The sequence below is a fragment of the Temnothorax americanus genome, unplaced genomic scaffold (assembly GCF_048541705.1).
Source record: "Temnothorax americanus isolate GAGA-0224 unplaced genomic scaffold, ASM4854170v1 Scaffold7, whole genome shotgun sequence".
Taxonomy (NCBI): domain Eukaryota; kingdom Metazoa; phylum Arthropoda; class Insecta; order Hymenoptera; family Formicidae; genus Temnothorax; species Temnothorax americanus.
In genome coordinates this window covers 3,918,969-3,944,733 of record NW_027509792.1, presented here as the reverse complement: position 1 = coordinate 3,944,733, position 25,765 = coordinate 3,918,969, and the positions used below count along the sequence as shown (strand labels likewise).

Genomic DNA, 25,765 nt, shown 5'->3' with positions numbered 1-25,765 from the left:
TTCTTAATAATTAATAAAGAATCAATAAATATAGATCTGCGAATCAGTGTGTGCTTTCCATTTCAGTCAGTAACACTAGTTGACACAAACGTCGCTCTATCTTTCTTGGCGTTCAATGAGTAACAAAGACAGGACACTTGCGTCGACTTGTGTCTTGTGTCAGTAAATGGTATCACCCAAAAGTGTATCCGCGCAATTCGGCGAGAAGAGACAGCACAGCGTCGTACAACGGTTGTGGTTGCTACGCGCGCGGCAACAACAAATAATGCGTAACACCGAGATGTTGCTTGTCGCTGAATCGCGCGAATAAACACTTACTCGTAAATCATTAATTAATTTCTCTTTACTTATTGAGAAACTCGCAAAACGGTAGACTTTTCTATTCAGTTTAATCCGCCCTACTCAGGAGAGATGGCATGGTAATTATCAGATGCCCTGTATTTATATATGATGAATTTATGAAATTGACGAGAAACTTAAATTTCAGCTCTCAGCTATTATCGCGTTGCTTACGCAAGCAAACGTCGTTTGACTTTTTTTTTGTAATTTGCATTTGCTTATTTGATTTTGCTCTGGTATTAAAATTACATCCATAAATGAATGTTAACACGATTATTCACATTTAATGTGCTCAAGACTTTTCTCACACATACAAAATCACGTACGTTACGCGTTCTATTATGCATTACTAGTGATACTTGTGAAATTTAAGAAATATCTTCTTTTTATTAAGTATTTTACACGCAGATATAAAAGTTAAATTGAGAGAATAATAAAAATAGTATAAAATCATAATAAAATTTGTAGTATTAAAGTACAGATGGCAGTACAAATTTAGAATGGCCGTAAAAAGTATATTTCTTGTATTTCGTCAGATTGATATAAAAATTTCTCTCGTAGTACGCAATTTATCAATTAATAAAGTTCACAAATTTTCTTTATAATAATATAACATTGGATTTCCTTCTCCTTCGCACTAGTACTTCCATCTAAATTCTATGTCCTCGATTTTGATATTCAATCCTTCGAACGTCGTATCGATGCCAGGATCATCGAAACTTTCATCCAGGTCGATCTTCTATAATTAAAATTTCACATGAATAAATTTCAGGAATATTGATTTTTTTCGATGATAATTATCTAGATATCTAGAGAGAAATCTAGCAAAAAAAATATATCAAGTTCTTATACAAACCTGTAATGCAGCGATTTGCGAAGGATCGCCCACCAACAAAATTTGTGGTTCTTTCTCGTTCGTGTCGTCGATCATTTTAGAAACCTGGACCTGTTTGTCTTTCGCTAGCAGCTTATGCTAAATTCAATTAAATTCAATAAGTTAGTTGCATAATTACATCGGACTGCACAAAATATATCAGTCAGTTTTTACATCTACGTCATACTTACAGTTTCTTTCACGGCCTTCTTTTTATTTTTATTCGGACTAGAGGGTTCAAGAGAATCTTGCAAAAATGCATCGGCACCGTCGTCACTGTCGACCAACGCATGAGCTGTTCTCTTGTGCATCACCAGCGTGCTACTTTGACGATATTTTCTGGAGCATAGTGTGCACTCGAATGGTCGTTGAGGTGTATGTACCTACAAAGGTAAAAATATCTAATCTTTGACCAGTACTGTATTATACTCTTAATAATAGATTGATTAATTGATATTAAATGCTTACAAGATGATGCTTATATAGACTAGAATATTCGGTAAACCTTCTACCACAGTTTTCTATAGAACAAACGTAGGGCTTTTCGCCTGAGTGTATCCGTATGTGATTTTTGTAGTTTGTCGCGCTAGCGAACGCTTTACCACACATCGGTTGCGTACATTTATATGGTCGCTCGCCAGTGTGGGTCCTTACATGAACCTAATAAGCATGAAGCCTTTATTACATTTCGACGATAAAACATCTGGACAATAAATTAATCATCAAACCTCTTGCGTACCTTCCTAATGTTACTCGTAGTAAATGATCGGCCACATCCGTTAAACGGGCATACGAAAGGACGTTCTCCCGTGTGAGTTCTCACGTGTTTTAGCAGATCGCCCGACGTCTTGAAACTCTTGTTACACGTTCCGTTCGTGCATTTGTATGGTTTTTCGCCCGTGTGTGTCCGTGAATGCGCTTTCAGACTGTAACCGGTCGAAAAGCTCTTTTTACATTTTGGATGAGAACATCTATATGGTCTCTGGCCAGTATGCGAACGCTCGTGAACCTATAAAAAAAGATTAAGAATACCGCTTTGAATAACTCGGTTTAAAAAATTTTGTGTGTGTGTGTGTGTGTGTGTGTGAGGTTTTTCAATTATTTAAAATTATTCGTGCTAATCTTGAAAAACTGGATTACCTTGAGATGATGGGGCGTGCTGTAAACCTTTGGACATCCTTCCCTGGGACAAGGATATTTAACTTTTGCGTCGGATAGTTTGTTGATAAAAATCTTGGGATCTTTTTTCTTTAACTTCCCATCTTCAATCTCCCATAAACTTTCGTCTACGTCCACATGGCCGGCCACCATGTACGCGGTGCCATTGATAAATTCAACCTGCGAATATGTGTCCTCTACATTTTCAGTAGCAGCGTCTTCGGTTTGTACAAATGTAGCCGGATCTAATTCCAGTTGGAGAGCCTTGCCATCGCCAAATTCTGATAAGTCTCGCAGTAAAATAGTATCTCCGTTCTCGAGCGTCGTTTGCAATGTTTGCGTCTTGAAATCTGGATCTGCAAATGAGTTTCATCAGAATAAACAAAGTGTTCAAATAGATGTATGCTTTCTTTCAAATATAAATTGTATTAAAAAGAATAGTGCTTTTCTATCATCTAGAATAATATTCAAGAGTTCATCGAATTCAAATGGCTACTGACCGATATCACTGAGATTATTCGTAACAAAAGCTTGAGTTCCGTCGGGCAACGTAATCGTAGTCACCATCGTGCCAAGCAACTGGTCGTCCAATATAAGCTCCTGTACTTGGTCCGCATCCTTTCCATTGCTATCATTGATCATAACTGACAGACACTCCAGAATATCCACAGGATTATTCTGAAATTAATCATCATACATAGAATATATCGAAAATCGATATCGAAACAGGTTGGAAGCAGAAAGGTAAATGAAACAAATAATTAGGTAAGCAAAATGAGAAGAATTACATTCGACTTGTAAACTATTTTAATTACTCATCGTTAAACCATTAGCTTATTGATAGAAGCTAATATGAAGCAATCCTGTGCGATGATTAAAATAAAATTCTCACAAAAGCACGACACGGTATTATTTATTTCCATACAAGTACCTCAGGCTCGTGCAAAATCATCTCCTCCTCTTCCTCCTCCTCCTCCTCCTCCTCCTGATTCGCAGTGCAATTCGGAGAATCCGCACTTTGAGCCGACATAATCCCCTACGACTGTGACCCAGCTGCGAACAGAAAACATTTCTCGTTGATATCCGTCGGACGAGGTGTTCCACGATATTATTGTGTCTTTCGAGAGCGCGCACGTCGAGCGGCATGGGTACCTTTACCGCGCAAATCGCAATCGAACGGCCCCTTCGTTCCTCATGATAAGGGGTGATAGTCAACCGGCTCGATGACGGTTAACAGTGAACGTTATATCGCCGATGCGGCCGATGCCGCGATCGACGTGCGGTATCGCTTCCTGGACGGGCACGTCGAGTTGCGTGTCATCCTCGTGCACAGCCGTCCCGCGAGAGGAGACAGACCGATACGCGGTGCGAGGCAACACGACGAATAGCCGTGAATAGCCGTCGTACCCGTGTTACGAGGGACGAGACGTCAACACGACGTGCCATGACATAACGTGACGCGACGTGACCCGCTCGCCCGTCCGCACGCGGTGAAGTGAATTGAATTTTCGCCGGTTCGGCCTTCGGCCGGTCAAGCCGGTTCCCCGTATGTATCACGTACACCAGCACGCCACAAAGAATCTTGGGAAATATTACCCATAAACTCGACCGCCCGCGAAATCCTCTTGCGACCAGCGCGCGACGGACCGGAACTCCGGCTACGCGGTTATCTCGTCATGGAGGCGTAAGCGCGCCCAGATTCGAACGTCCGAACGCACGTGAGCGAACTAGCGAAGCCGCGATCCGGTTTCCGAACGGTCTTCCGAGAGACGGCCGTCAGCGAAATGAGGAGCCAAAAGCAATATACTCACGATCGTCTGAAATATGATTTGAATGTAATGACGGTACCAATTATTAAGATCAAACTTAAGTATATCGAATTAAAAATATCGCCCCGTAAGATCAACCGTTCGCGAGTCATCAAGGAACTTCGCCGTCATCCAATTTACAGTAATCACATGTACAATCAATTAACATCTACAGATTATTCGTTACAACTGTTGATTAGAATCGAATCACATCCGCGCAAAGTCAAATATGTAATGTACATACAGCGATAGTATCATGACAATCGCGACATGCTCTAATTAGTCTAAGAAAATACACAACGTTTGCATTTTTCGGCGATCCTTAACTCGCTTCCTGTTTCGCGCGGTATAAGGTTACATAATTTACATATCAAGACGCTAGTTACAATTGTAAGGACGACTTCGACTAAACTTCAATTAACTCAGTCGGCAGAATATTATAGCATAGAAAGAAATTTCTAATTATATAATTTCTTATTCTTAATCTCCAATCTTTCTTATCAATCCATCTTTTATTACAAAATTAGTCATTTTATGTTAACAAAACAATACAAAGTTGCTTGATAATTTATAATCGTTAATTAAGTTAATCGAGATTCGATTAAGTCACCCCCTAAATGTTTGGCGCAAAATGGGAATAAGCCAGTGCCTCGCAGCGCAAAAGGCGCGGGAAGAGAAATGAACGTAAAATCCATCTGACTTATGTTAATTATAAATTATATTATGTTCATTACAATTTTGTAACTGCAAGCATATCCGCTTAGAAAGTCATGAAGCCTTCGAGAATGCCCTTCCCTAAAAGATATCACTCGCCGCTTATACAAGCTCGTTCGACAGGCCCGCTTCTTTCTCCTCGGCAACCGATTCGACGATTCGACCGCGCGGCTCGGATCGTGACCGCGGGGACGAAAAATGCGTGTTGCGCGTTCGCGGACGAACGTGTCCGTTTCGCAAGCGAGAGTTCGCTAATTCGATCGCGAGCCGCGCGATCCCGTAGAGAGATGAAAGTGCCTCGCCGTGATCCCCTGCGAGAGTTTAGTCCTTATTACCTCGGGAGCCTCAGAGTCACACGCAGGTGGGGTACACCATGCACGTGGCGAGTGGCGAGAAGGGGGATGCTGAAATTCATGCACGCGCGGCCGCGGCGGTGGCCGCCGACGTTCTCCGCACGACCTGGATCAGTTCCTTGCACCGCATCCACGACGCGTCCCGCGGAATCCGACTGGGTCCTTTAGAGTCCCCCGCGAGTCCGATAAATAAGACAGATCCTCGCCGCGGCGACTCTGCTATCCGATCCGGGCGCGTGCGGGTGTGCGCCGTGCTCTCGTCCCATTGGGATCCTGCTCGATCGGTGGCCCGACGATCGATCGCGCGACGATGACGACGGTGGGTGGAAGTGACGAGACGAATCTGCATATTTCCTCCGCGGGAGAGACCGCTTCACCGGTGGTTACAGCCACTGTGTCGTTTGATCTGAAAATTTGAAATAATTTTAAAGCCTGCTCGGCGCGCGCGCGCGCTGGGACGCTGAAAAAGGGTTGCGACGAACGATACCTCACGATTCGATTAATTGGCAGCTATTCAGGTAGCATTAATGTCTAAAAGACATCATAAAGATGTCTTTAAGATGCCAGAAATCTTAAAGATGTCTTTTAGACATTAATTGCTACCTGGGTAACTTCACGGGAAATGCCGCGTGTCCTTTTCGCGCCAATTTCAGAAAATTTTGAAAATTATAGAATTTTCTTTTTCGGAACGTTTAGAAGATAGATATTCAAATATGGAATTTGTATTTCGATGGTTAATTCAATATTGAAACTTGAAATCTCAATGGAGCGTTATTCGGCGCGAAAGGTGCTCGGCACAATTTTATGAAGGCTCGATAATTAAAAAAAAAATGTCACTAATAAAAAGTTTTGAATAATTTAACTTTGAGTAAATTTTATATAGTGCTGTTCGATTAGTTATCCGAATTAATGATATTCTTGGCTTTCAAGCAGTTTGATGTAATTTTTAATAATTATAAGAAATAAAAATAATTTGTTGCAATCTAGAAAAGTCGTAAGTGGTCTTGATGCAAAAATATGTTTACTTTGTAATTTATAAAGAAAAAATGATGGTTTAAGCAACTTTTCCATTTCAATTTTTACTACTTAAAGTAAGAAAGGAACATAAATCAGCTTTACAACGAAGTTTCTTTGACAAAAGAAACTTGTTTGTGAAGCTACTTACGTTCCATCACCTTCTGGGCTGCTATATTGCAATTCGTATCGAGTAATTACTCCCACGCGATAAATTAGTTTATCTACGGATTTAATGTATCATTAGAAAGGTAGAGGACGGTAACTAGGTGCATTATTCACGCACTTATAAATTCTTGTGCATGCGTATGCGTGTGTATCGATGTAATTGCTTCATTGCGGTTTGCTGTTACTTAATCAAATCGTGATGTATCACGAGAACGGGATCGCTCTCAATTTACAGCAATACATATATTTTTTCTTCATCCTCATACGCTATGTGTCAACACTCTTACTAATCAGACTATATTGTGCAAAAGTAAATTAGGTCGCAAACGAATTGTCTCTACTCGTGTTTAAAACATTTTGTTCTCAACCCAACATTTATAAATCATAAATTACTTTCAAATTATATATATATATAGCAAACATTTAGAAGCGATACATATATCAGGAAAATTATAACAGAAAATTATGTTATGCAAAAGTAAATTCAGTCGCAAACTAATTGTCTCGAGTCGAGTTTAAGACGTCTTTGTTCCCGATCTAACATTTAGAAACAGCAATATAAAAAAAGTTATAAGAAAAAATTATGTTATGTAAAAGTAAATTAAATCGCAATAAACTAATTGTCTCGGCTTGAGTTCAAAACGTTTTGTTCTCAATTCAAAACATTTATAGATTAATAAATTACTTTCTAATAATATGTGAAACATTAATGAACAGCGATTATATATCAACAAAGTTGCAACAGAAAATTAAAAGATTATATTATGTATAAACCGCTTAATTTTACTTGGCGAGTTAGTTTACTTTTGCATAACGTTGCCTCTAAAATTTGTCGTCATTACAATCGAGTTTTCTCTCTCGTGAGAGAGACCTCACGCCCTTTCGAAACTCGTTCCTTTCGCGAATTCCATTGTCCGGCTCGCCGATCGATTATCTATCAGTAGCGTAGAAATACTACTTATGCGCACGAGGTTTCCGCACTGTTGAATCTCAAATGTCGAATTCAATAGCGGCCGAATGTACTCGCCCAAGTGAAGGTGAGCGGGAAGGAAGGCGAAAGGGTGGGTTTGACACGCACTGCCTAGCACGCGTGTGTCTTCATACGAGCCTCCTTCGAGGACTAAGCTCGGCGTGCAACACACGCGTTTTGTCGAGGCGTAGGCACGCTTACTCGCGATCAGTCAGATCAGTGTAGGAGTATTATACCGATGGTATGCGGAGATATAATGTAACTACTGTCGCGATCGCGTTAAAAATATTGCCTTTCAAAGCGCAATGTTGCTGGCTCCAATCCTGGTGGGAAAAGTCTGTTTTGTATACTCGCAGAGCAGCGTTCCGCAAGCAGGTCGTCGAAATGATGTAATGTGTTTCGACGTTACGTCAAGTTTACGTTATAATAAATTACTCCCGATGCCTTTGGAGAATCTAGAAGCAAGAATAATGTGTTAGAAATTGATAAGTACGAGATCGTAAAGGAGTAACAGAATGCGCTCTCTGAGCCTTCTTGTTATATGCAAGAGTGTCGATATTTTACGGCGAGGGATAAAAAATGCATTGAGAATTAATAATTACAAATTAAAAATAATGATTTAACTCTTTATAAATAAGAGCATATTTTTTATCTTAAAAAAATGTAATATAAACATGTAACAAATATATATATATGGAATCTCGATTGATCAATGTTGTTATTTCGTTTTTTATTAAGCTATTGCGCACGAAGCGTTTCATTAGCATGTAAAATGGTTGATGGTAAAAAACGTTGACCATAAAACAGATATAAAAATATTCTATAAAACATATACGTACTTAAACCTTCTAAATTGATTTAACTAGACATAATTCTTGTTAAGATACAGACGATTGATATAGTTCTTTCATATTCATATTTTTACATATTAATAAAATATCTCTTGCAGGTTTTTTATTTCGAAGATTAATTTCGGAGGCAATTATATAACTTCTTCCTATATTATGCAATTATGAATTCTATATATGCGTTTACATACAAGGATTTTTAGAAACGTACTCACCTTGACATATTTTTGTAACATATATTTTGCACGGTCCGTTTTCTGCATTGTGATTCATCAGAAAAGAGATTTATCTGTCGTAAACGTGTATATTGTGACGTAGAAGCCCTCGCCCCGGGCTGGTTTCACGAAGAATAACACAACGTCTAAAGTTTCCGTCAGATTTGGAGTCCATTCTTTTGTAGTGATGCAAGAAATGGCATAATATATAAATATAAAATGTAAATAATCACATTGCTAATTTCGAAATTCGAAAATCGGTTTAACATACCTAATACTAAAATCTACAAAATCAATTATTTTGTATTAATGATTATTATTGTTGCATATTCTATAATAAATATTTGATTTAATTCGTGAACAATAACTCGTGAATTCTTTATATTTCAAATTTAAGGAAAAGCCGTGTAAGAAGCGGTAGCTAGTTTTGTTGTCGCCGTTGGCTACTTTACTTTATTTCTTTGCGAACAAATCTGTACGAAAGTATCGTATATGCACATACATCCGCAGGTAATATCTTGAGTGCGCAATATATGATATAACTCTTACCAAGAAAAATTTCTGTGACAGCTATTTCATAGTGTATTCGGTTTCAGCAACCATAAATTGTTGAACAGCATAATTTTTCGAGTCAAAGATTTAATGGACACAATAAAGTACTCCATAATACGATAGGCAGAGACAGATCGAGACATTTCAAAGCGCAGCAAAAACTATTTTCTATAAGTCTATTTTTACACGAATCTTGTTTCAACAAAAGTTTGAATGTCTTGCTGAGGAGAAATCGACTCCAAAGTAGACGTGAAATATGCTCTAGAATTTCTAAATCGCTTTTCTCACGTTTTTTGTAACTAGCAGACAATTCGGCAATAGTTCTGATGACAAGATACATCGTTAATTACAAGATAAATCGCTATTCCAGATAACAGTGGTGTTGCTGCTTCTCACGGTGACTGTGGCCAGTTCCCTGCCACTCGCCAATGTACACGTGAAATTTGTGTCGCCTCCCAATGTGTACGAACACAGCATTACAACAGATGGTTAGCTACCGATTGTGCAATAATACTTTATGTCGCTAAGTTGAAGTGCTTTAACTCGTTCGCATTCGTTTTCAGGAGATCGAACGGTGGCTCAGAAATCGTTCATCTCGATCGGCCGACGAAGCGCGCCGAAGCGTTCTAAGGATTCCGGTGATTATTTTATTTATATACTTGTATAATTATTAATTTAAGAGCTAATCAATATTAATAATATATCTTTCAAACGATACCCAATGAGTAAATCATTCATATCTATGGTTCATTTTTACAGAGTATAATTATAGGACGACGAGTTTACGGCAAAATCATTTACGACAAGTGATAACGAGTTCAAACGCTGAATCTCTGTGGCCGGTTGGCGTTTTCCTGCCACCGATTGACGTTAATGATCTTGGGTATAGCTGGCAGGAGGTGCATCGCAACCTCCCCGAGGAATTCTACAAGCAGCGTAAGCATGTCTTTTCGCCGATAATTGCTGGCTGATAAACTGATAACACAAAGTGGCTTAATCTGTCCGCTTTTTAATTCATGCTTTCTATTGAACTTTTACGTTTTGGACAAAATGACGTTCTAATTTGTCATCTTCTTTATATATGTGTACATATCGCTTCATACAATTCTGGTTCGTTCCGATTTCAGAACGAGATCCATATTTATTGACCAACCGTGAAGCAATGATGGCAGTTAAATACCTCTATGGATTGGGTGAGCTTTTCTTCGACGATTATCCTCACGCAAGAGCGTTACTACGAAATCAGGAAGAGAGAAAGCTGAATGGTCTGCATGGACATGTTCTGGGTAGTCTGAATCCTAGGTCTCCGTTTCGCAGGAAAGATAGAAGGAACTAATCTCTCTCTCTCATCTCTCTCTAAGAGTGTGATGAAATTCAAACACAAGCTTAATTTTGATATTCTTTTTACAATTTCCTGAATTTTGTTAATATAAATGCAACAAAATATAACAAGTTATAAACTAACGTGTATTTTCACGGAGAAAACAAAAATAATGTATTTAAGATCATTCTGCTTTAAATTACTAATTTTAAATTACTAATTAATAAGGTATGATGTCCAATCACTGCTGTATCAACGCTGAATGGCAGATTTTTATACATTTTTGTCAAATTGATTTCAAATTAACAAAATTAAATAATTAATTAAAATGAAAAAAAATATATATATGTAATACTAAAACCTTACTTGTTATTGTTTTATGTATTATAAAGAATACATTATTTTATACATCCGCAACACATGCATCCGTCAGAGTGCTGATTCTTACGGAAAATCTCGCGTTTTTTACAAAAGACTCACAGGAAGTTTAATCACTTTAGTTCATCCGTACGACGGAGTATCACGTTTGTCCTTAAATAAGCCACCGTGTTAAGCATACAGCTATCATTATTAAAAGACCACTGGCGACGGTCGTTCTCATTGTTCCATTACAAAGATCTCCGTAACAGAGACACATATACACTTTTTTGTAATTCCACACGGTGTAAGCACATCTCTCCTCGTTGTCGTCAGGACCTCGCTGGAAGCATAATCTCTGCGTGGCGGTACCATATTCTGCAAAATATAAATTTAAGATTTTTAGAAGATCTTTTTATAAAAGAACAATTAAGCTGCATCAATTAAAAATTTTTTATTATTTAATAAATAATTTGTATGATTAATAACGTAATATGGTATAATATTAATATAAACTTTATATATGCAAAATATATATTTTTATTACAATACAAAACAATATACAAAACAATATAAATTATTTTGTGCTAATTGTAAATTTTTTAAAAATAATTTACCGTTATTTAAGTTTTGACTCTCGATGATTTTTCCGCACCATCCGGAAACACACGGCACCGCGTCGATGCCTTTTTCGAGCTCGATTTGCGTAGAATTCATGGTGAAAGGATCCTTGCACGAACCCAGATCTCCCCTCGATCTGCAGCTTACGCATCTTCGAAGAATGCCTGCAATAGCACGACGAATGCAACTGTCACTTTTACCTGCTATCGCTCAAGCATCATTTCACTTGCGCCGCGATAGACATCGAACGATTAATGATACTCAGAATTTTCTTATGATCTGTGTAAACTATAAAGCATTGAATAAAGTAAAATTTGTAAAATACGATGCAATATAATTTGTACTTTAGTAATAGTTAATCCATATTGAAATTAAATTTGTTTTTATATAAGACATATAGGAATAAATATTCACAGGAAATACTAGTATTCCAGATCTATCATTAACAAAACAGAAGTTCTTGTTAAAAATAAAGTATTGATTAAAACTTGTAAAGTTTCGAACGTTTCCACGTTTGTAATTTTACATTATTCAAAAAAGAGAGAAATTCTATCAAATATATTCTCCTGAGCATATATTTGTTAATCGCTATGTATTATCTGTTATTAAATATTATTTGTTATTTTGTTAAAAAGATATTTAAGAATATGAACACACAAATGTACGGATAAGAGTAATTGAGAAAGTTTGTTGGCTCGCGATAGAAACTCACCGACGCATTCTTGAAGCGCGATTATGCAGAAAGCCGCGACGATCGCTTGGACGCTTGTTCGAAGTTTCATCCTATTTAATTTCAGTTCAGTCTTTTTGTGATTGAAGCCTATTAGCCCGTTAATAATCACCGTAGACAACGAGCCGGGAGCTACGATGAAACACAGCCATGTTGTTACTAAACGTAACTGTCTGGAGACGGATACGTACGCCTTGTAGCTGTCTCTACCAGTTCCCCCTTTCACTCGAGTTTAAGGTCACAGCATGCCAAAGAAGATCGGATCGAGGGAACGCGAAGGAGATAGCCACGAGGTCTCACGAAGTGTTCTCGACCGATAACCAGTCGCACAAAATGCTTGTTCAATAAAGTCATCCACAATAACATTAAAAATACATAATTGCGCGTGACAAAACTATGCAATTAACAGCCTTAGCCATAAGAGGCAAAACGACTTTTAAATAATTCTCGATATCTTTCTGGAAATAAATTTTTAATTTTAATAAACACAAAAATTATTGTGAGATTGTGAGAAAAAATACATTATATATATATCTACAAGAAGATTAATAGTTTAAAATAAACGTTTAATTTAAGATAATATGATGTAAGTATTATTATTAACTTCTATAAAATGTCAAGATAATTTACAACTTGACATCGAAATTATTCAACTTCTTCTCCTGAAAGATCGTCTTGCGGCAAAGGCTGAAATTTGATTCTTTGCCGACAGGCCATTATTACACCCGCGCAATAGCAGAGTGAAGTCAAGAAAATTATAAATCCTAAGTAGCTCAAATGTCGAAAGAAAGCTGTAAAAAAACGACACGTACGAACAAATTTATACATTTAGAAAAATTTTACGCGCTTACAAAGATGTTAATAATTTTATAATTAGCTATTTAATAATAAAACTTTTATAATTATTTTTGTTATTACATTTTATGTATTTGTTGATAATAATTTTAATTGTGCGAGTTTTAACTGACCTTGCGTCAAAAGCCGAGTCTTAGATACGACGATAATCTTCAAGCGCATCATATTAATGTTATCCACGTAACATGTATAGTTACCTTGTTCCTCTTTGGACACGTCTATCGAGAAAGAATGCGCACAGTATTAAAATTTATTACGCGTAGAAGTTATTAAGTTTTGTCATGCATTTGAATAAATAAAACAAATATATTTCAGATTGTGCTTTCGTAAAATCTAATTCTAAGAGATCAATATACGTAACGTTGCGTTACCTGTTAAATAGAGCGTTGAGAAAGTGTCCACCATCACTCGAGCTTCTTCATCTTTTTTACGAAATGACTGACCCATTCCCTTCTTCAGAGTGAGCGTATCCTTTTTCCAAATTACTTGCGACGCTGTGCTCGATCTATATTGAAGATACGTCCGTTTCCAATTTTTGTATTTAAGTGTATAAGATGTGATACGTTAAGCGCAGAAGAATTAATTGGATTTTGTAAAAGATTGCGCTTGAGGAATCTTTGGGCAAATTACTCCGGACAGGATACGGCGAGATGCGCGCCTTCGGCGAGAACATATCGTTTGGCGTAGCGAAACTTTTCGCCCTTCCTCCTTTTCTTTACGCGTGGACACTTCTTGCAAGGTTCTGTTAAAATAAATTCCGGCAAATATCGTACGACACGGCTGATGCTAGGAAATTCATTCTGGAGCAGGACAGATCTGAGAACGCACAGGGTTTTTAAAATTTGCATACTATATTGCGTAAAGAATCGCTGTTAGAGTTTCGCAATTACAGACATTTACTTGCAAGGAAGAATTGGAGATCCTCGGAAGAAGTGTATAACGATCGAGTCATTTTTCTCTATCACCGTCTAAAATAATAATAGATATTAATAAAGCAATTAATAAAATAATAATAAAAGATTATATCATTAGAGTGTTTAAAATTTGAAGTTTACAATGGACGTTTCAAATTTATAATAGGAAAGAATAAAAACACAAATACAGCCACTCGCCGAATTTATATTGCGCTTTAATCTACAATAACCCCTACTGGTTTTGATACCGCGATTATATATGCATTGCTTGCACGAACTCCAGGGACCCCATTCGGACACTGCCCGAAGGGTTACTCCTTCCTCACGGATATCTGCTAAATCTCTCATTTTCGAGACCTGACGAGAAATTCCTTTCTTTGAAATCACGTTAATTTAGAAAATTACTTTTCAATATTACGTCTCAATATGACGCGTATGTGTCGTGTAGTTATTTCAAATATAAATAATTCTTTATTTAAATTTACTGAATTAACACAGAACAATATATATCGTAATCTTATTTATAATCAACTAACAGTTCATTAACTCACTGCAAATCTCATAGTGACAGGCCATAAATATGTTTCGCGATACTTTTCCCACTCGGTTATGTTTCCCTTTTCTATAAACTCGCCGCCAATATCTTTGAGAATAGCTGTCGCGCATAAAAATGAATGTTAATTTCGATACTCAAGAACTGGCAAATATATATTGTACAACGAAAATTTGTAAGAATCAAATAATTAAAATTAACATTTTAAAAACACGAATTGAATTGCAATTAATATCCTATAATCGGTGAAAAATTTTTAGTGATAATCCATCGTTAAAAATAAAGCTAATTGTAAGTGTCAAAATATGCATTCAATACAAAGTATGTATAACGTAATATTATAACGAAATGAAATATTACGTCTATCGTTATAATTTATCTTACGTTCGATCCTATAATTATATTTATTTTCTTTCTCTTGCCCCTCTTCGCCGTGACAACGATAAACGCCGGCGTCGGTGACTGTGAAGTTTTTCACGACAAGAGAAAGATCCGGTGTTACGTAGACTCGACTGTATGAAACATTATTATCCATTCCCAACTCGACTTCCTTTTCCGATTCTTCTCGATACCGATCTTGATAGTACCAAATTTTTGGTTGGGGCTCCTCGTGCTCGTTGCTTCTGCGAAAATTCGGATTCCCAACAGTTTACCGAAAAATATATCGCTTCAGAAAATATATATAGTTCTCGATCGTGTCCCGAGAAATTATCATAATTAATTAAATTCATTAAAAAAAGCTTTTATTTAGCACGACTTTACTCAAACTCTGATTAACTTTAATGGCCGATCAACCAGCAGAACTGTTTAAAGCATTTTTGTAATTATTTAATTTCTTGTCCCTAATTTAATATTTTTTTCTACATACTGAAAAACAAAATAAATACATTTATATGTTAATAAAATAGAGTACAAGTATTACTTTGTAAGTTAATCGACAGAATTGGTTAAAGCAAACATTTTTATAACAATTATAACTATACAATTAATTAATCTTATCTTTTTTCCTTTATATGATTTACTTATTAACATTTTAATAATTCTATTGATGTAAAGAAAATAGCACAAGCATCACTTGGTAAATTAATCGCCGATTAAGTTAATGAACACTGAACTAATAAGAGTTGACGAACATTAACAGTGTCATCAAACTAATATTATAATTTTATAAAATTATATAATTTATCATAAATGTATATATTACATAATACTGTAATATATTATAGTATATAATTATACTCAACAATATAAGTGCATTTATAACATGTGTTGCAGATAACAGTTACAAATGTTGAGTATTATAGAAAACTATAATTAATATTGATATATGTTAAATAGAGTGTAGGGGAAAGAGGGGTGTCGAACGTTATTATTTTAAACTCATTGACTTCAAATGAACGAAAAAGCTATCGCTTTTCTGCGGATTCGTAGATCCGACAATCGTGTGTCTTGACGATTTTTACCAGTAGTGACAGGCTAGCATAATGTTCGTTTTACTCTCCGCACCGATGAGCAAATACTCGTCGTTCTCCTCGGACGTGATCAATCTGTCTCTATCTCGGCAGTACTCGTTGACAAGCGTGCCGTCGGTGGCCACGCAGTTTCTCCATGTCAAAGCTGCAATAATTATCAAAGCGACGTGCATAGTCGTTACGAAAAAACTGAGGGAAATTAAGGCACGAAGTACGAAGAAGGAGCGTCAACGCTGTCAACTGCGGGGAACCGCTTGAAGTGGCTTGAAGTGAGCAGTGAAGAAACCGGGATAGGCGGGAGGAGCCGCGCATGCTAACGAGGTTCGTTCCTTGCGGTTGAATTTTTCGTCTTCCCTCCTTCTCTCTCCAAATCCAATCGTACACCTATCTCGTTTTAAGTGCAGAAGGTGCAACATAACTTCGAGTCTGTTCCTGTAACTGAACTTTTTGATATATCTTCCATATGTCTTGCATCTATTTTCTCCTTTACGTTTTCAATGTGACGATTTTGATCGCAAAAAGCGTAATTATAGTAGCAGCAGCGTGATGCAGCTACAATCGGAACTTGTATCAAGAAATTTTTTATCGAAACAAGCGATGTCTTAAAACAAGGTGTATTCAAATGGCCACTTCTTCGAACAAAAATGACCACGGAATTCAAAATTTTAATTGAATCTCATCACGAGTCCAGCGATAATAAAAATCATATCGAGGAATAGAATATTAAACGTTTACTTTCCTGCACCGCATAATTACGTCACGAAAATGAAGTTTATTGTATCGTCGTTGATTCTCCTGGATCGGGAACGTCCAGGTGTGGGGCAGAAAACTCATATAATGACGTCATCAGAGTTACCTGGACACACATTCTAACTTTTTGAGTGACGAATAAAGTCACGATGATTGTTATCATGAGTTTTATGTTCAATCTCGTTCAGGGGGTGCGAGGGGGGGATCGAGAACCCGCGGGAGTCGTCAACTTTCTGACTTTCTCACCTTGCGCGTCCCAGATGGTCCCAAAAACGCGTCGCGCGCGAGGGGCGAGAGGGGGGGAACGGCGCGCAACTTCCGGCGCGGCGCCCAATCGCCAACCGGGCCCGGTTTTACGCGAGATGGCGGACCGACAAGTCGGAAGTATGTACGTACCCATGATGCATCATTTGACTGACAACATGGCGGATGTGGTTGAAAGTGAGTAAACTTTGCGTTATTTTCGGGGAAATTCGTGGGACGGGCGGCCGCGGGCGACCCCGTGGACCGACGCCCGTGGATTCCGCGTTCCCGGTTTACCGATACGGCGGGCGCCGCCGCGGCCGACGCGCCCGCACCGGCCGCAATCACCGTTCGAACGGCGATCGGGTGCGGGTCGGGTTTAAAATTTCAAAAATCATCAGCACGCGATTCAAGCGGGATACCGCCGTGGTTGCCCGTGGGCACGTCGTCAATCCAGCGGGGCACCGACGGCGGAGCGTCCGCGTGCCGCGCCCGACCCGCGGCGCCCACCCGCCGGCGACGGCCGCCGCCGCGGGCTCGGCCGCCCGCGCGGTCCGTTTATCGGACGCCCACCGTGTTTGGTTATGTCGTCCCTGTTGCGGAGTTCGATGGGTGCACGGTCGATACCACCCTCGCGAATTTGCCGTCCTCGCCGATCTGACGTCCCGCAACTCCATCCGCGGGGCCGAAGGTGCGGGCGTACGCGTTTCCCCAACCCCCGTGATCGACCCGGTCGGATTCTAGCTTCTTACGTTCACCGCGAATGCATTAGCTGATGGCCAAGCTTGAGTATATACATTTTTTAAAAATTTCCCGGTTTTATTCTTTCGCGCGATGTCAATTTGTATACGTATCGGAGATATTGCCAGTTTTTGCCGAGAACATGTAATTTATAATGGGAATAAATCTTACTTGAGCATTGATAGCTTTCACGTATGCACATATTGATTTTGAATAAATTCGTCCAGGTGAATCTGCGGAGGCTTTGCTGTCCATAAAAAATGGTGGATATCCATCCGTTGATGAAATTAAGACAGAAATAATGGACGACGATATGATGGATATGGATGAGCAGCATAATTCGAATCACTCGATGGATCAGCAAATGGACACGGAGGAATCGGAGCCGATACCGGAACTGGGACCTGCGGCTCTAGGTCTCCAAAGGGTAGGCACTCAACCGCCCTCCAAACCCAAACCGAATCCCCCGACTCAGCCTGTACAGGTGTTGAATCGCAGAGGCATGCCAGCTAGAATCAGGAAAAAGAATAAGTTATTTTATGACGACGTATTGATCAATCATCCACACCATAGGTGAGTAACTTTTCTCGTTACCTAGAAATAGAAGTTAATGGTAATTCGATAAATGATCAATTTTACCAATTAAATATGTAATAATTATGTTCGCAGAATCAAGAAGGACCCTTCGGCGATAGATGTGAAACAATCTCCCAAAAAGATGATGCGACCGTCGCCGGTAAAGAGGCAGGCCAAGATATCGAGTACGCCGAAAAGTACAAGTTCATCTTCGCAACCGGCAACTCCTGCGACGACTCCGGTCAAGCAGGAAAAGGAGCCCGATAAGCTGTCCCAACTTGCGTCGCCGGATCGTAAGATAGGACAGAAGATTGGCATGAGACTGAGAAACTTGTTGAAGCTACCGAAAGCGCATAAGTGGGTCTGTTACGAGTGGTTTTACAGCAATATTGACAAGTACGTGCAAACATGACAACGTGAAACAATACTGAAAAATACAGGTAATAATAGTATTGGAAAAATAAATCAGCTTTCTCTTAATACCATATAATGATATTTCGCGCAGGATATTATTCGAGGGTGACAACGACTTCATGATATGCTTGAAAGAATCGTTTCCACAATTGAAAACTCGCAAACTCACGCGCGTGGAATGGTGCAAGATCAGAAGGATGATGGGCAAGCCGCGGAGATGCTCGCAGTCGTTCTTCGAGGAGGAGAGACGCGAGCTGGAGAGGAAGAGGCAGAAAATACGGATGCTGCAGCAGAGGAAGACGGCGGATATAAGCACTTTCAAGGATCTGCCACCTGAAATACCGTTGCAATTAGTAATCGGTACGAAAGTCACGGCGAGATTAAGAAAACCGCAAGATGGTTTATTCACTGGGAGCATCGACGCCGTCGATACCAGTAATAATACTTACAGAATTACGTTTGAGAGAGCCGGACTTGGGACGCACAGTGTCCCTGATTATGAAGTTTTGGTATGTTGCTCGATCTCTCTCTCTCTCCGATAAAAATTCACGATTACGTTCGCATATTAATGTACAATTTATTTCTGCTAGTCGAATGAACCACCGGAAACGATCAGCTTGGCATCGTTCTCTCAAAAGTTTAGACCGCGGCCTTTGCAATATGTACCTTCGCCACCGTACATGATGAAATTATCCCCGCGATTGACCAATGATCCTTTGATATCCAATGCCTCTGTATCCATTCCGAAAAAGACGAATACTGGTGGTATGGTGAATGGTTTTCCGCTCAAGTTACTCGAACTTATGGTCAAAGTGAACAAAATATTATTAACTAAGAAGAGTAAGATCAAGAAATTGAAAGAGATGAATGGGGAAGCTGAGAAGAGACGCTCCTTAGGTGAATCGCTTCCTCCCGATTTCGAAAAAAAATACGCAGGGTACGATTAGCTAAATTAAACATTTTGTTGATAAAAAATATTTAAGGGATACCTAATTTAAATATAATGTATCGTGGTGTCTTTAATGTACTATATTGTCATTTCCAGAATTATTGTTGAATTGGAGAGAATGAACGGAGCTCTTCAAGATTTTTTGAACGAGATACAAGAATTGTGTCAAGAAATGGCGCCCGAACCGAGCGTGGCGGCGATGTTAGCACCGTCACATCTCCGAGAGAAGTGCAAGCAAGAAGCGACAGATATGGTCGCTAAAAATAATATAATGAACGATAAAGGACCAGGAAAAATGACTCAATTGGTGACGGATTTGACCGCGTTGATGTTACAAGTGAAAGTAAGTATATATAAAATGGATGTTTTTGCTAAATTTATTTTGTTCCTCACTTGTCTGATACTAAAACCATTATTTTCTCTAACGCAGAGCTTGTCGGATTCCGATCAAAACGCATACGAGCTCAAAGTATTGCAAGGTACCATGGAACAAATAAGATCGAAACTCAGTCCGGAGAATCAGCAAGTATTTCAAAACTGCGTAGAAATTCATATGCAGCACATTCAAGTAGGCTTAGGGCAGATGGGTCCTCTAACGCCGTTTATGGCGCAAAGAGTTTAAAGATGAAGCAGAAACTATATATATCGTGTATTCTCACGAAATGTACAGTATGACGGACGATCACGGCATCACGATATTTTTTAGAAAACAAGAAACTAATTCCTGTATTTTCTCAACTCTTGTATAGGCCATAATAATATATTTCCCCGTAAAGTGCATGTCTACACAATACACATGTATGATTTAAGCAACTATATTAGTTTTGTATTTGTATATACAGAATATATTTGTCCTTTAATTTCTTTAATGACATGCTCATGAAACACTTGGAAGAAAGTTCGTGTATTATTGGATAAAAAATACTATTGAAAATGTTAAATATCTAAGAATCCATTTTTTCAGGTTTTTATGTACTTTATGTATCATTTAATTAGAGATAAACACAATTTATTGTCTAATCAATTGCGATATTACTATATGTGTGAAATTATATTCCTTGAAATCTAAAAAGAAACATCAGACTTGTATATATACAATCGGTTTATATAGATAATTCTATAATTTGTTATAAGAGGCTCTTCTCAGTGCAAATGTAATTTAAAAGCTTCAGCTAATTATAAGAAATTTATTGTCATGAATAAAGTGTCTTTCAATCTATTTGTATCTAAAAATTACTTCTGCTGATATTTTTCTCGTGAATTTTCTCACGAAAAGATTATTAGATATATACGTATATATATATCTTCATTTTATATATTCGTTCGTTATATTTCTTATATAATTGTCTATGATTCAAATAATATACGCAATCCAAAAAAAAAAATACTTTTGATCGAAAGGAAGAAATTTTTGAGGTAGAATAATTTTGTATGATTAGATACGTATAACAAATGTATAAAGTGACAGAGTAAATGATAGATAATTTATAACTATAACTTGTGGAAAATTAATATCTCCTCACCTTGAAATGTTCGTTGATTTTCGAATGTGTAATCTAACTCGCAATACGTAAGTTCTATTCAAAATACAACACGATAGTAGAGTAATGTCAAATATTTTTTTTTACTTATTTTGTACCAATTACTATAAATACATTAAATGTCAAACAATTCTGCTTAATCTATAATTCTTTCGAACTTGTAATTAACTTCAGTAACAGTACAATTATTTCTGTAATTAATAGTACAGAATATTTCACCAGCTGTCACAAACATAAACTGCCTTGTTCGTAATATACACTATTGTATTTCTACTATGTACATATATTTCCAATTGTTATTATTATTACATTATTGATTACAATTGCAACACTCATTCCGATTCACAATGTCATACGTGTAAATTGAGACATCTTTTTAGAAACTATTGAATTTTTGTATCTCTTCTTAGGTAGAATCTAGCAAGACAAATAATTACATGTTTATTCAGTACCTGTATATGAACAATTGGAACAAATTTATCATTAATATCTATTCAGGAATTTTCGTCGTTCACTCCCGATGTTCAAAGTCCTAGACGATCGCAAAATTTACATTTTATGGAACGATGAATAAAGCTCGATATGAAACCGTTACGCTGATTAATAATAAACAAATTTTCCATTATGTATAGAATAGCACTCATTTCATTCTTCGCGAGATAACGTCGAAAAAAAAATGTTTTTGTTCGGATACGCAAACTGAGCTTTGCGTAATTTCTTTTCTACTCTTTATGCTTATTCAACGCCTCCAGTAATTCATCCGCGGCTTCACTAGTTTTTACTCTCAACAGCACTGGGATTGGCGGCGGTGAGGAATCTGGCATCGGTAGGCAGACTAACATTATCGTGTTCTTGTTCATGCGCTTCACGGGAATGCTTTGAGTCAACAGGGTATTGAGTAACAAACTGCCCAAAGCAGTGTCGGCACGTACTATCAATTGTGTTTTCCCGTTCGGCGTCGGTTTCAGATACAACATCCCGACGCCCCTGTCACTAAAATTGTTGTCTTTCTTCACGAAGACTTTACATCTGTAAAAAGAGAAACGTATTTAATTAACTCGCTGCAACAATAAAGGTAATCTCACTATTTAAAAAGTTTTGTATAGTTTTTATTTCAATATTCGCACTATAATGTAAAAATCACGACAACCACCTTTGTTCATAAGTAGCACCTTCTTCAGCTACTGGTTTAAAATCCGGCGTCGGCGGTTCCTCATCTTCTTCTTCCTTATTTTCATTGTCGGCCTTGTCTTCGGAATCTTGCGGTTTTACCGCTTGAGGAGCAAACGAAAATGGTTTCGCACTATAAATTACAAGAATATATTTTCGCATCTCATTTAATACAGGATATCATATCAAGAAAGTTAATGAACGAATTACCTTCCGAAGCTAAATCCAGCACACACGTTACTGGCAGTGGAACTCTGGCCGAAACTAAAAGTAGGGAAGGTAGGAGCAACGGACTTCGCGTTGGACTTGGTTTCCTCCTCGTCCGAAACGGTGGGTTTATGTAAGAAAGGGTTACCTTCCACATTCGTATTGCCAAATATACTCTTACTAGCGACGTTCGATTCTACGTTTCCAAAAATAGATTTGCTCTTATCGGGAGTTACATCCGTATTGCCAAATACGGATTTAGGACTTTCCTTCTGTTCCGTGTTACTGAATATCGATTTGGTATTTGCGGTAATATTGGAAAATATCGACTTCTCGGGCTTCCATTCTGCTCCCGCGGTTAAACCAGGCTTCGTATTAGAGTTTAAATTGCTAAACGCCGACTTTTCTGATTTCGTCTCCGTGCTCACGTCCTGTTTACTATCGTTTTGCGCAGCCTGTGTCAAAGTTTGCGAAATTTTCGCCTTAGTACGTTCCTCTTTTGATGTAATCTCTTTCAAATATCGCTCATAATCCTTAAATATAGGTGTCAATATACAAAACGGATTTGCGTCTACGTGGCTCTTTATCCACGTAGCGACGCTTTCGTTCAGTCCCTTTAGTTTCGCGTAATAATCTGACGAGTGATTCTTCGACTTTTCAATCCCTTGCTTGGTCGAAATCTTCTTGCTCACACTCGTGCTCGAAGGTGTTTGTGACTCGGCGGTATTCTCTCTTTTATCTGCATCAATTTCCGAAATCTCGGGAGCACCGTTGCTCGCAATCTGTCTGCTACTCGTATTTACAGTCGTCGCTGCTGACGCCGTAGAAGTAGTCGTACTAGAAGCGGTGGTTGAACCAGCTAAAAAACTAAACGGAGACATGCTTGTCGTAGGTGTGGTTTTGAAACCTGCAAATGTCCCAAATGCACTTTTCGTGGGACTTCCCTAAAACAGTTAACGCAGCATAGCGATAAAAGGCAAATATAATTGAGGCAGTTTCAAACGGCGGGGACGTATACTCACATCCTTGGACGGCAAACGACGCCTCGCTGTTTTTATAACCCTCTTCTCGAGTATATCATTCGACGCCATTGCAAACGTCCCCGCATCCTCTGGTTCGTTCTCCTCGTTCCAGTTGTCGTGATTCAATTCTGTTGTCGCAGATCGCTTGCCCGACATTTCTGCTACCTAACAACAGACTTTGTGCGCGAGAGACCAAGAAGAAAACGTAATTAATAACAGTGAGATAAGTGCGTTACTTGAAACAGAAGAAACTTTTAATGTATTCGATAACGTAATTTCGCGCGAGCGAAATGCCACAACCAAATATCTCTGTCAGAAGCAGAGAGGAGCTGAAATTCTACTTCCCACTGCGTTGGACAGTTCGAGATGACAAATCGACTTACGGACAAGAAACGCAACACACAAATTCTTATTTCTCGCGAGATATAAAATAAGAAGGGAAATCGGAGGTACATTTACGGAATTTATTTGCGTGAGAGATGATTCGGTCGATATCACGTTGCCAAATCAGGTTAGGTTTCAAAGCGACGTCGGGTTCCGGCGAGTTTCGAATCGCCAGCTGAAATTTCTTCGGCGGACGCTCCGGAGCGAACGATTTTTTTGTTCCGCCGGGTGAACGAACGAGACGCAAAGGTGAGACGCACGGGTCCACCGCATAACCTCGCGGCGGCGAACGACGGTGATGTGATATCGATTTTTATCGCACTCACCTCGAGAAATTGAAAACGTTTGCCGCGGTGATTTCGACACTCTCGACGTCTCGTCCGCGACAAACGCAGAGAGGCCAAGAGCAGCCAAGAGAGGCAACTGGTTGGTCTCGAATGGTCTGGAAGTTGCTCTTTGAAGTCCGTTACATATCGATGTCGTCTCGTTAGGCTGAGTTTCCACTGGGCGCGTCACGCGTCGCGTCGTACGAGTTGAACCAATCAAAACATCCCATTTCGATCCCGTCACAAGAATGTAATGAAATGGGATGTTTCGATTGGTTAACTTGTGACGACGCGACGCGTGACGCGCTCAGTGGAAACTCAGCCTTAGCTATCAAGCGGCGTTTTCACTGGCCTTTTTTGTCCGATAGAACAGTCTGGTCTGGATAGGCTAACCATTTGTCGGGTAATTATTTATATATATGTAAGCTTATTTTTCTCATTTTTGTTCAAGATAACAAATAAATTAGCACTTCATTAAGCTATAATATTTTATTTGTCGTATGATAAATGATTTCAACTTGTTGATTAGCTAAAGAAGTTATCGAGAGTTTCTATTTGCATGGAAAATTTGTATGAAAAACTATATACAGTCTTATTTCGCGTTCATAGGATTTGAGCAAGTGACATTTGCTACCCACATTGGACGATTGACTGTTGCTGAACGTGTAAAAAACAACAAAAGTGTAAACGCACATCCAGACAAACTTTCAGCTGCGTATAATTATAAATATAAAGAAAATTATTTGATTGCATTTTAACATAAAATCCGCGCGTAAAATGCGATTGGATCATTTTCTTTGTATTTATAGTACGCAAATTATCTGGATAAACTCTAAACTTGTAATATTTTCATGTGGCATCGCACGTTTCGGTATTTTTCATTTCAATAAATAATATTTTATTTTGTTGAAAATATTATTTTATATTTTATTATACAAAAATTGACGCAATATTATTCAATTATTAGGTTATTACCAAGATCCAGTTCGAACCGTAAATGGCGCTTTTCGGTCTAATTGATCGAATATTATTTTATTTATTACAACATTGGAGCGTGAAGGCGATGAGGATGAAGATATGAACGGTAAGAAGGCTCCAAACATAAATCTGTATTTCTCTTAACCCATGTGAAAAGCTATTTAATAGGCAGAATAAGTAACCACCTACGTGGTCCAAAAAGCTATTTAATTAAAATAGTTGCATTGTAAAAACATTCGAGCGAGAGGTTCGCGTTATTCTAATTGAGAAATTAAATATAGCTTTGCGCGTATAGCCGGTTTACGTAGCGTACGGTACGCAAGGCGATTCAAGTTGACGCGCAGTCGCGGACGCGATGGCATTTTTTCAAACATTTCCAAGTATGGCTACTCGAAATTAACGCGAGTTTATTTTTCAAGGTGGCGGCACACCACGAGGCGACGCAGTGCGGCGAAAATGTGGAAATTCGGGGAAGAAGTGTCGAAGGTGGCCGAAAGAGACGCTACAAAGGGACCCACGCGACTTCCGGCGTGCCAACTGCGGCGAGCTATCCGCCAGCTGTCGCTGGCCGTGTCGCGCGCCGATTGGCCGAGCGGCGCGTCGATGGCGACGGCGACGAATCAGGGAG

General features: G+C 38.6%; 5 protein-coding genes across 12 annotated transcripts; 2 read left to right on the top strand and 3 right to left on the bottom strand.

Moving 5' to 3' along the window:
* Nucleotides 1-846: 846 nt before the first annotated feature.
* Nucleotides 847-4,104, bottom strand: LOC143906352 (uncharacterized). 3 transcript variants are annotated; one of them, XM_077422423.1, is made up of 9 exons: nucleotides 3,968-4,104; nucleotides 3,303-3,424; nucleotides 2,872-3,049; nucleotides 2,354-2,727; nucleotides 1,953-2,222; nucleotides 1,682-1,873; nucleotides 1,405-1,596; nucleotides 1,196-1,312; nucleotides 847-1,078 (listed from the first exon to the last, which is right to left on the bottom strand). In XM_077422423.1, the coding sequence occupies exons 2-9, from the start codon at nucleotides 3,399-3,401 to the stop codon at nucleotides 977-979; spliced, it is 1,524 nt and encodes a 507-aa protein (XP_077278549.1). In that variant the 5' UTR covers nucleotides 3,402-3,424; nucleotides 3,968-4,104; the 3' UTR covers nucleotides 847-976. The 3 variants fall into 3 exon arrangements, with proteins under 3 accessions (XP_077278549.1, XP_077278548.1, XP_077278550.1); XM_077422422.1 differs by lacking the exon at nucleotides 3,968-4,104 and adding an exon at nucleotides 3,524-3,951; XM_077422424.1 differs by lacking the exon at nucleotides 3,968-4,104 and adding an exon at nucleotides 3,530-3,951.
* Nucleotides 4,105-4,909: 805 nt separating this feature from the next.
* On the top strand, nucleotides 4,910-10,523 carry LOC143906359 (uncharacterized). Its single transcript, XM_077422436.1, has 5 exons — nucleotides 4,910-5,565; nucleotides 9,384-9,501; nucleotides 9,577-9,651; nucleotides 9,773-9,949; nucleotides 10,141-10,523. Exons 1-5 carry the CDS (start codon nucleotides 5,557-5,559, stop codon nucleotides 10,347-10,349), a joined length of 588 nt encoding a protein of 195 aa, XP_077278562.1. The 5' UTR covers nucleotides 4,910-5,556; the 3' UTR covers nucleotides 10,350-10,523.
* Nucleotides 10,524-12,103: 1,580 nt separating this feature from the next.
* Nucleotides 12,104-16,092, bottom strand: LOC143906367 (uncharacterized). The gene is made up of 9 exons (XM_077422450.1): nucleotides 15,828-16,092; nucleotides 14,749-14,984; nucleotides 14,363-14,466; nucleotides 14,003-14,168; nucleotides 13,798-13,855; nucleotides 13,528-13,713; nucleotides 13,269-13,402; nucleotides 13,011-13,115; nucleotides 12,104-12,833 (listed from the first exon to the last, which is right to left on the bottom strand). The coding sequence occupies exons 1-9, from the start codon at nucleotides 16,007-16,009 to the stop codon at nucleotides 12,688-12,690; spliced, it is 1,317 nt and encodes a 438-aa protein (XP_077278576.1). The 5' UTR covers nucleotides 16,010-16,092; the 3' UTR covers nucleotides 12,104-12,687.
* Nucleotides 16,093-16,889: 797 nt separating this feature from the next.
* LOC143905967 (protein lin-9 homolog) lies at nucleotides 16,890-20,662 on the top strand. 3 transcript variants are annotated; one of them, XM_077421652.1, is made up of 7 exons: nucleotides 16,890-17,027; nucleotides 17,798-18,143; nucleotides 18,240-18,542; nucleotides 18,652-19,069; nucleotides 19,151-19,497; nucleotides 19,606-19,852; nucleotides 19,940-20,662. In XM_077421652.1, the coding sequence occupies exons 1-7, from the start codon at nucleotides 16,949-16,951 to the stop codon at nucleotides 20,129-20,131; spliced, it is 1,932 nt and encodes a 643-aa protein (XP_077277778.1). In that variant the 5' UTR covers nucleotides 16,890-16,948; the 3' UTR covers nucleotides 20,132-20,662. The 3 variants fall into 3 exon arrangements, with proteins under 3 accessions (XP_077277778.1, XP_077277779.1, XP_077277780.1); XM_077421653.1 differs by lacking the exon at nucleotides 16,890-17,027 and adding an exon at nucleotides 17,479-17,618; XM_077421654.1 differs by lacking the exon at nucleotides 16,890-17,027 and adding an exon at nucleotides 17,487-17,714.
* Nucleotides 20,663-21,114: 452 nt separating this feature from the next.
* Nucleotides 21,115-24,317, bottom strand: Nup50 (nuclear pore complex protein Nup50). Of its 4 annotated transcripts, none has more exons than XM_077421655.1 (5): nucleotides 24,160-24,317; nucleotides 23,450-23,625; nucleotides 22,431-23,371; nucleotides 22,204-22,353; nucleotides 21,115-22,079 (listed from the first exon to the last, which is right to left on the bottom strand). In XM_077421655.1, the coding sequence occupies exons 2-5, from the start codon at nucleotides 23,603-23,605 to the stop codon at nucleotides 21,773-21,775; spliced, it is 1,554 nt and encodes a 517-aa protein (XP_077277781.1). In that variant the 5' UTR covers nucleotides 23,606-23,625; nucleotides 24,160-24,317; the 3' UTR covers nucleotides 21,115-21,772. The 4 variants fall into 4 exon arrangements, with proteins under 4 accessions (XP_077277781.1, XP_077277784.1, XP_077277782.1 ...); XM_077421658.1 differs by having other exon boundaries at nucleotides 23,450-23,614; nucleotides 24,160-24,269; XM_077421656.1 differs by lacking the exon at nucleotides 24,160-24,317 and adding an exon at nucleotides 23,903-24,153.
* Nucleotides 24,318-25,765: the final 1,448 nt, after the last annotated feature.

Coding starts and splice junctions, on each gene's coding strand:
- Nup50 (XM_077421655.1), bottom strand. CDS start 23,605: ATGTCGGGCAAGCGATCTGCGACAACAGAATTGAATCACGACAACTGG. Junction 22,354..22,430: donor GCTGGATTTAGCTTCGGAAG/GTAATTCGTTCA, acceptor TGTAATTTATAG/TGCGAAACCATTTTCGTTTG. Junction 22,080..22,203: donor GGTGCTACTTATGAACAAAG/GTGGTTGTCGTG, acceptor CTCTTTTTACAG/ATGTAAAGTCTTCGTGAAGA.
- LOC143906352 (XM_077422423.1), bottom strand. CDS start 3,401: ATGTCGGCTCAAAGTGCGGATTCTCCGAATTGCACTGCGAATCAGGAG. Junction 1,874..1,952: donor CTACGAGTAACATTAGGAAG/GTACGCAAGAGG, acceptor CATGCTTATTAG/GTTCATGTAAGGACCCACAC. Junction 1,079..1,195: donor CGCAAATCGCTGCATTACAG/GTTTGTATAAGA, acceptor TTTTAATTATAG/AAGATCGACCTGGATGAAAG.
- LOC143906359 (XM_077422436.1), top strand. Junction 9,502..9,576: donor ACACAGCATTACAACAGATG/GTTAGCTACCGA, acceptor ATTCGTTTTCAG/GAGATCGAACGGTGGCTCAG. Junction 9,652..9,772: donor GAAGCGTTCTAAGGATTCCG/GTGATTATTTTA, acceptor TCATTTTTACAG/AGTATAATTATAGGACGACG.
- LOC143906367 (XM_077422450.1), bottom strand. CDS start 16,009: ATGCACGTCGCTTTGATAATTATTGCAGCTTTGACATGGAGAAACTGC. Junction 14,169..14,362: donor CTGTCACTATGAGATTTGCA/GTGAGTTAATGA, acceptor ATTTCTCGTCAG/GTCTCGAAAATGAGAGATTT. Junction 13,856..14,002: donor CAATATAAATTCGGCGAGTG/GCTGTATTTGTG, acceptor AGACGGTGATAG/AGAAAAATGACTCGATCGTT.
- LOC143905967 (XM_077421652.1), top strand. CDS start 16,949: ATGGCGGACCGACAAGTCGGAAGTATGTACGTACCCATGATGCATCAT. Junction 18,543..18,651: donor TTTTACAGCAATATTGACAA/GTACGTGCAAAC, acceptor TATTTCGCGCAG/GATATTATTCGAGGGTGACA. Junction 19,853..19,939: donor CGTTGATGTTACAAGTGAAA/GTAAGTATATAT, acceptor TCTCTAACGCAG/AGCTTGTCGGATTCCGATCA.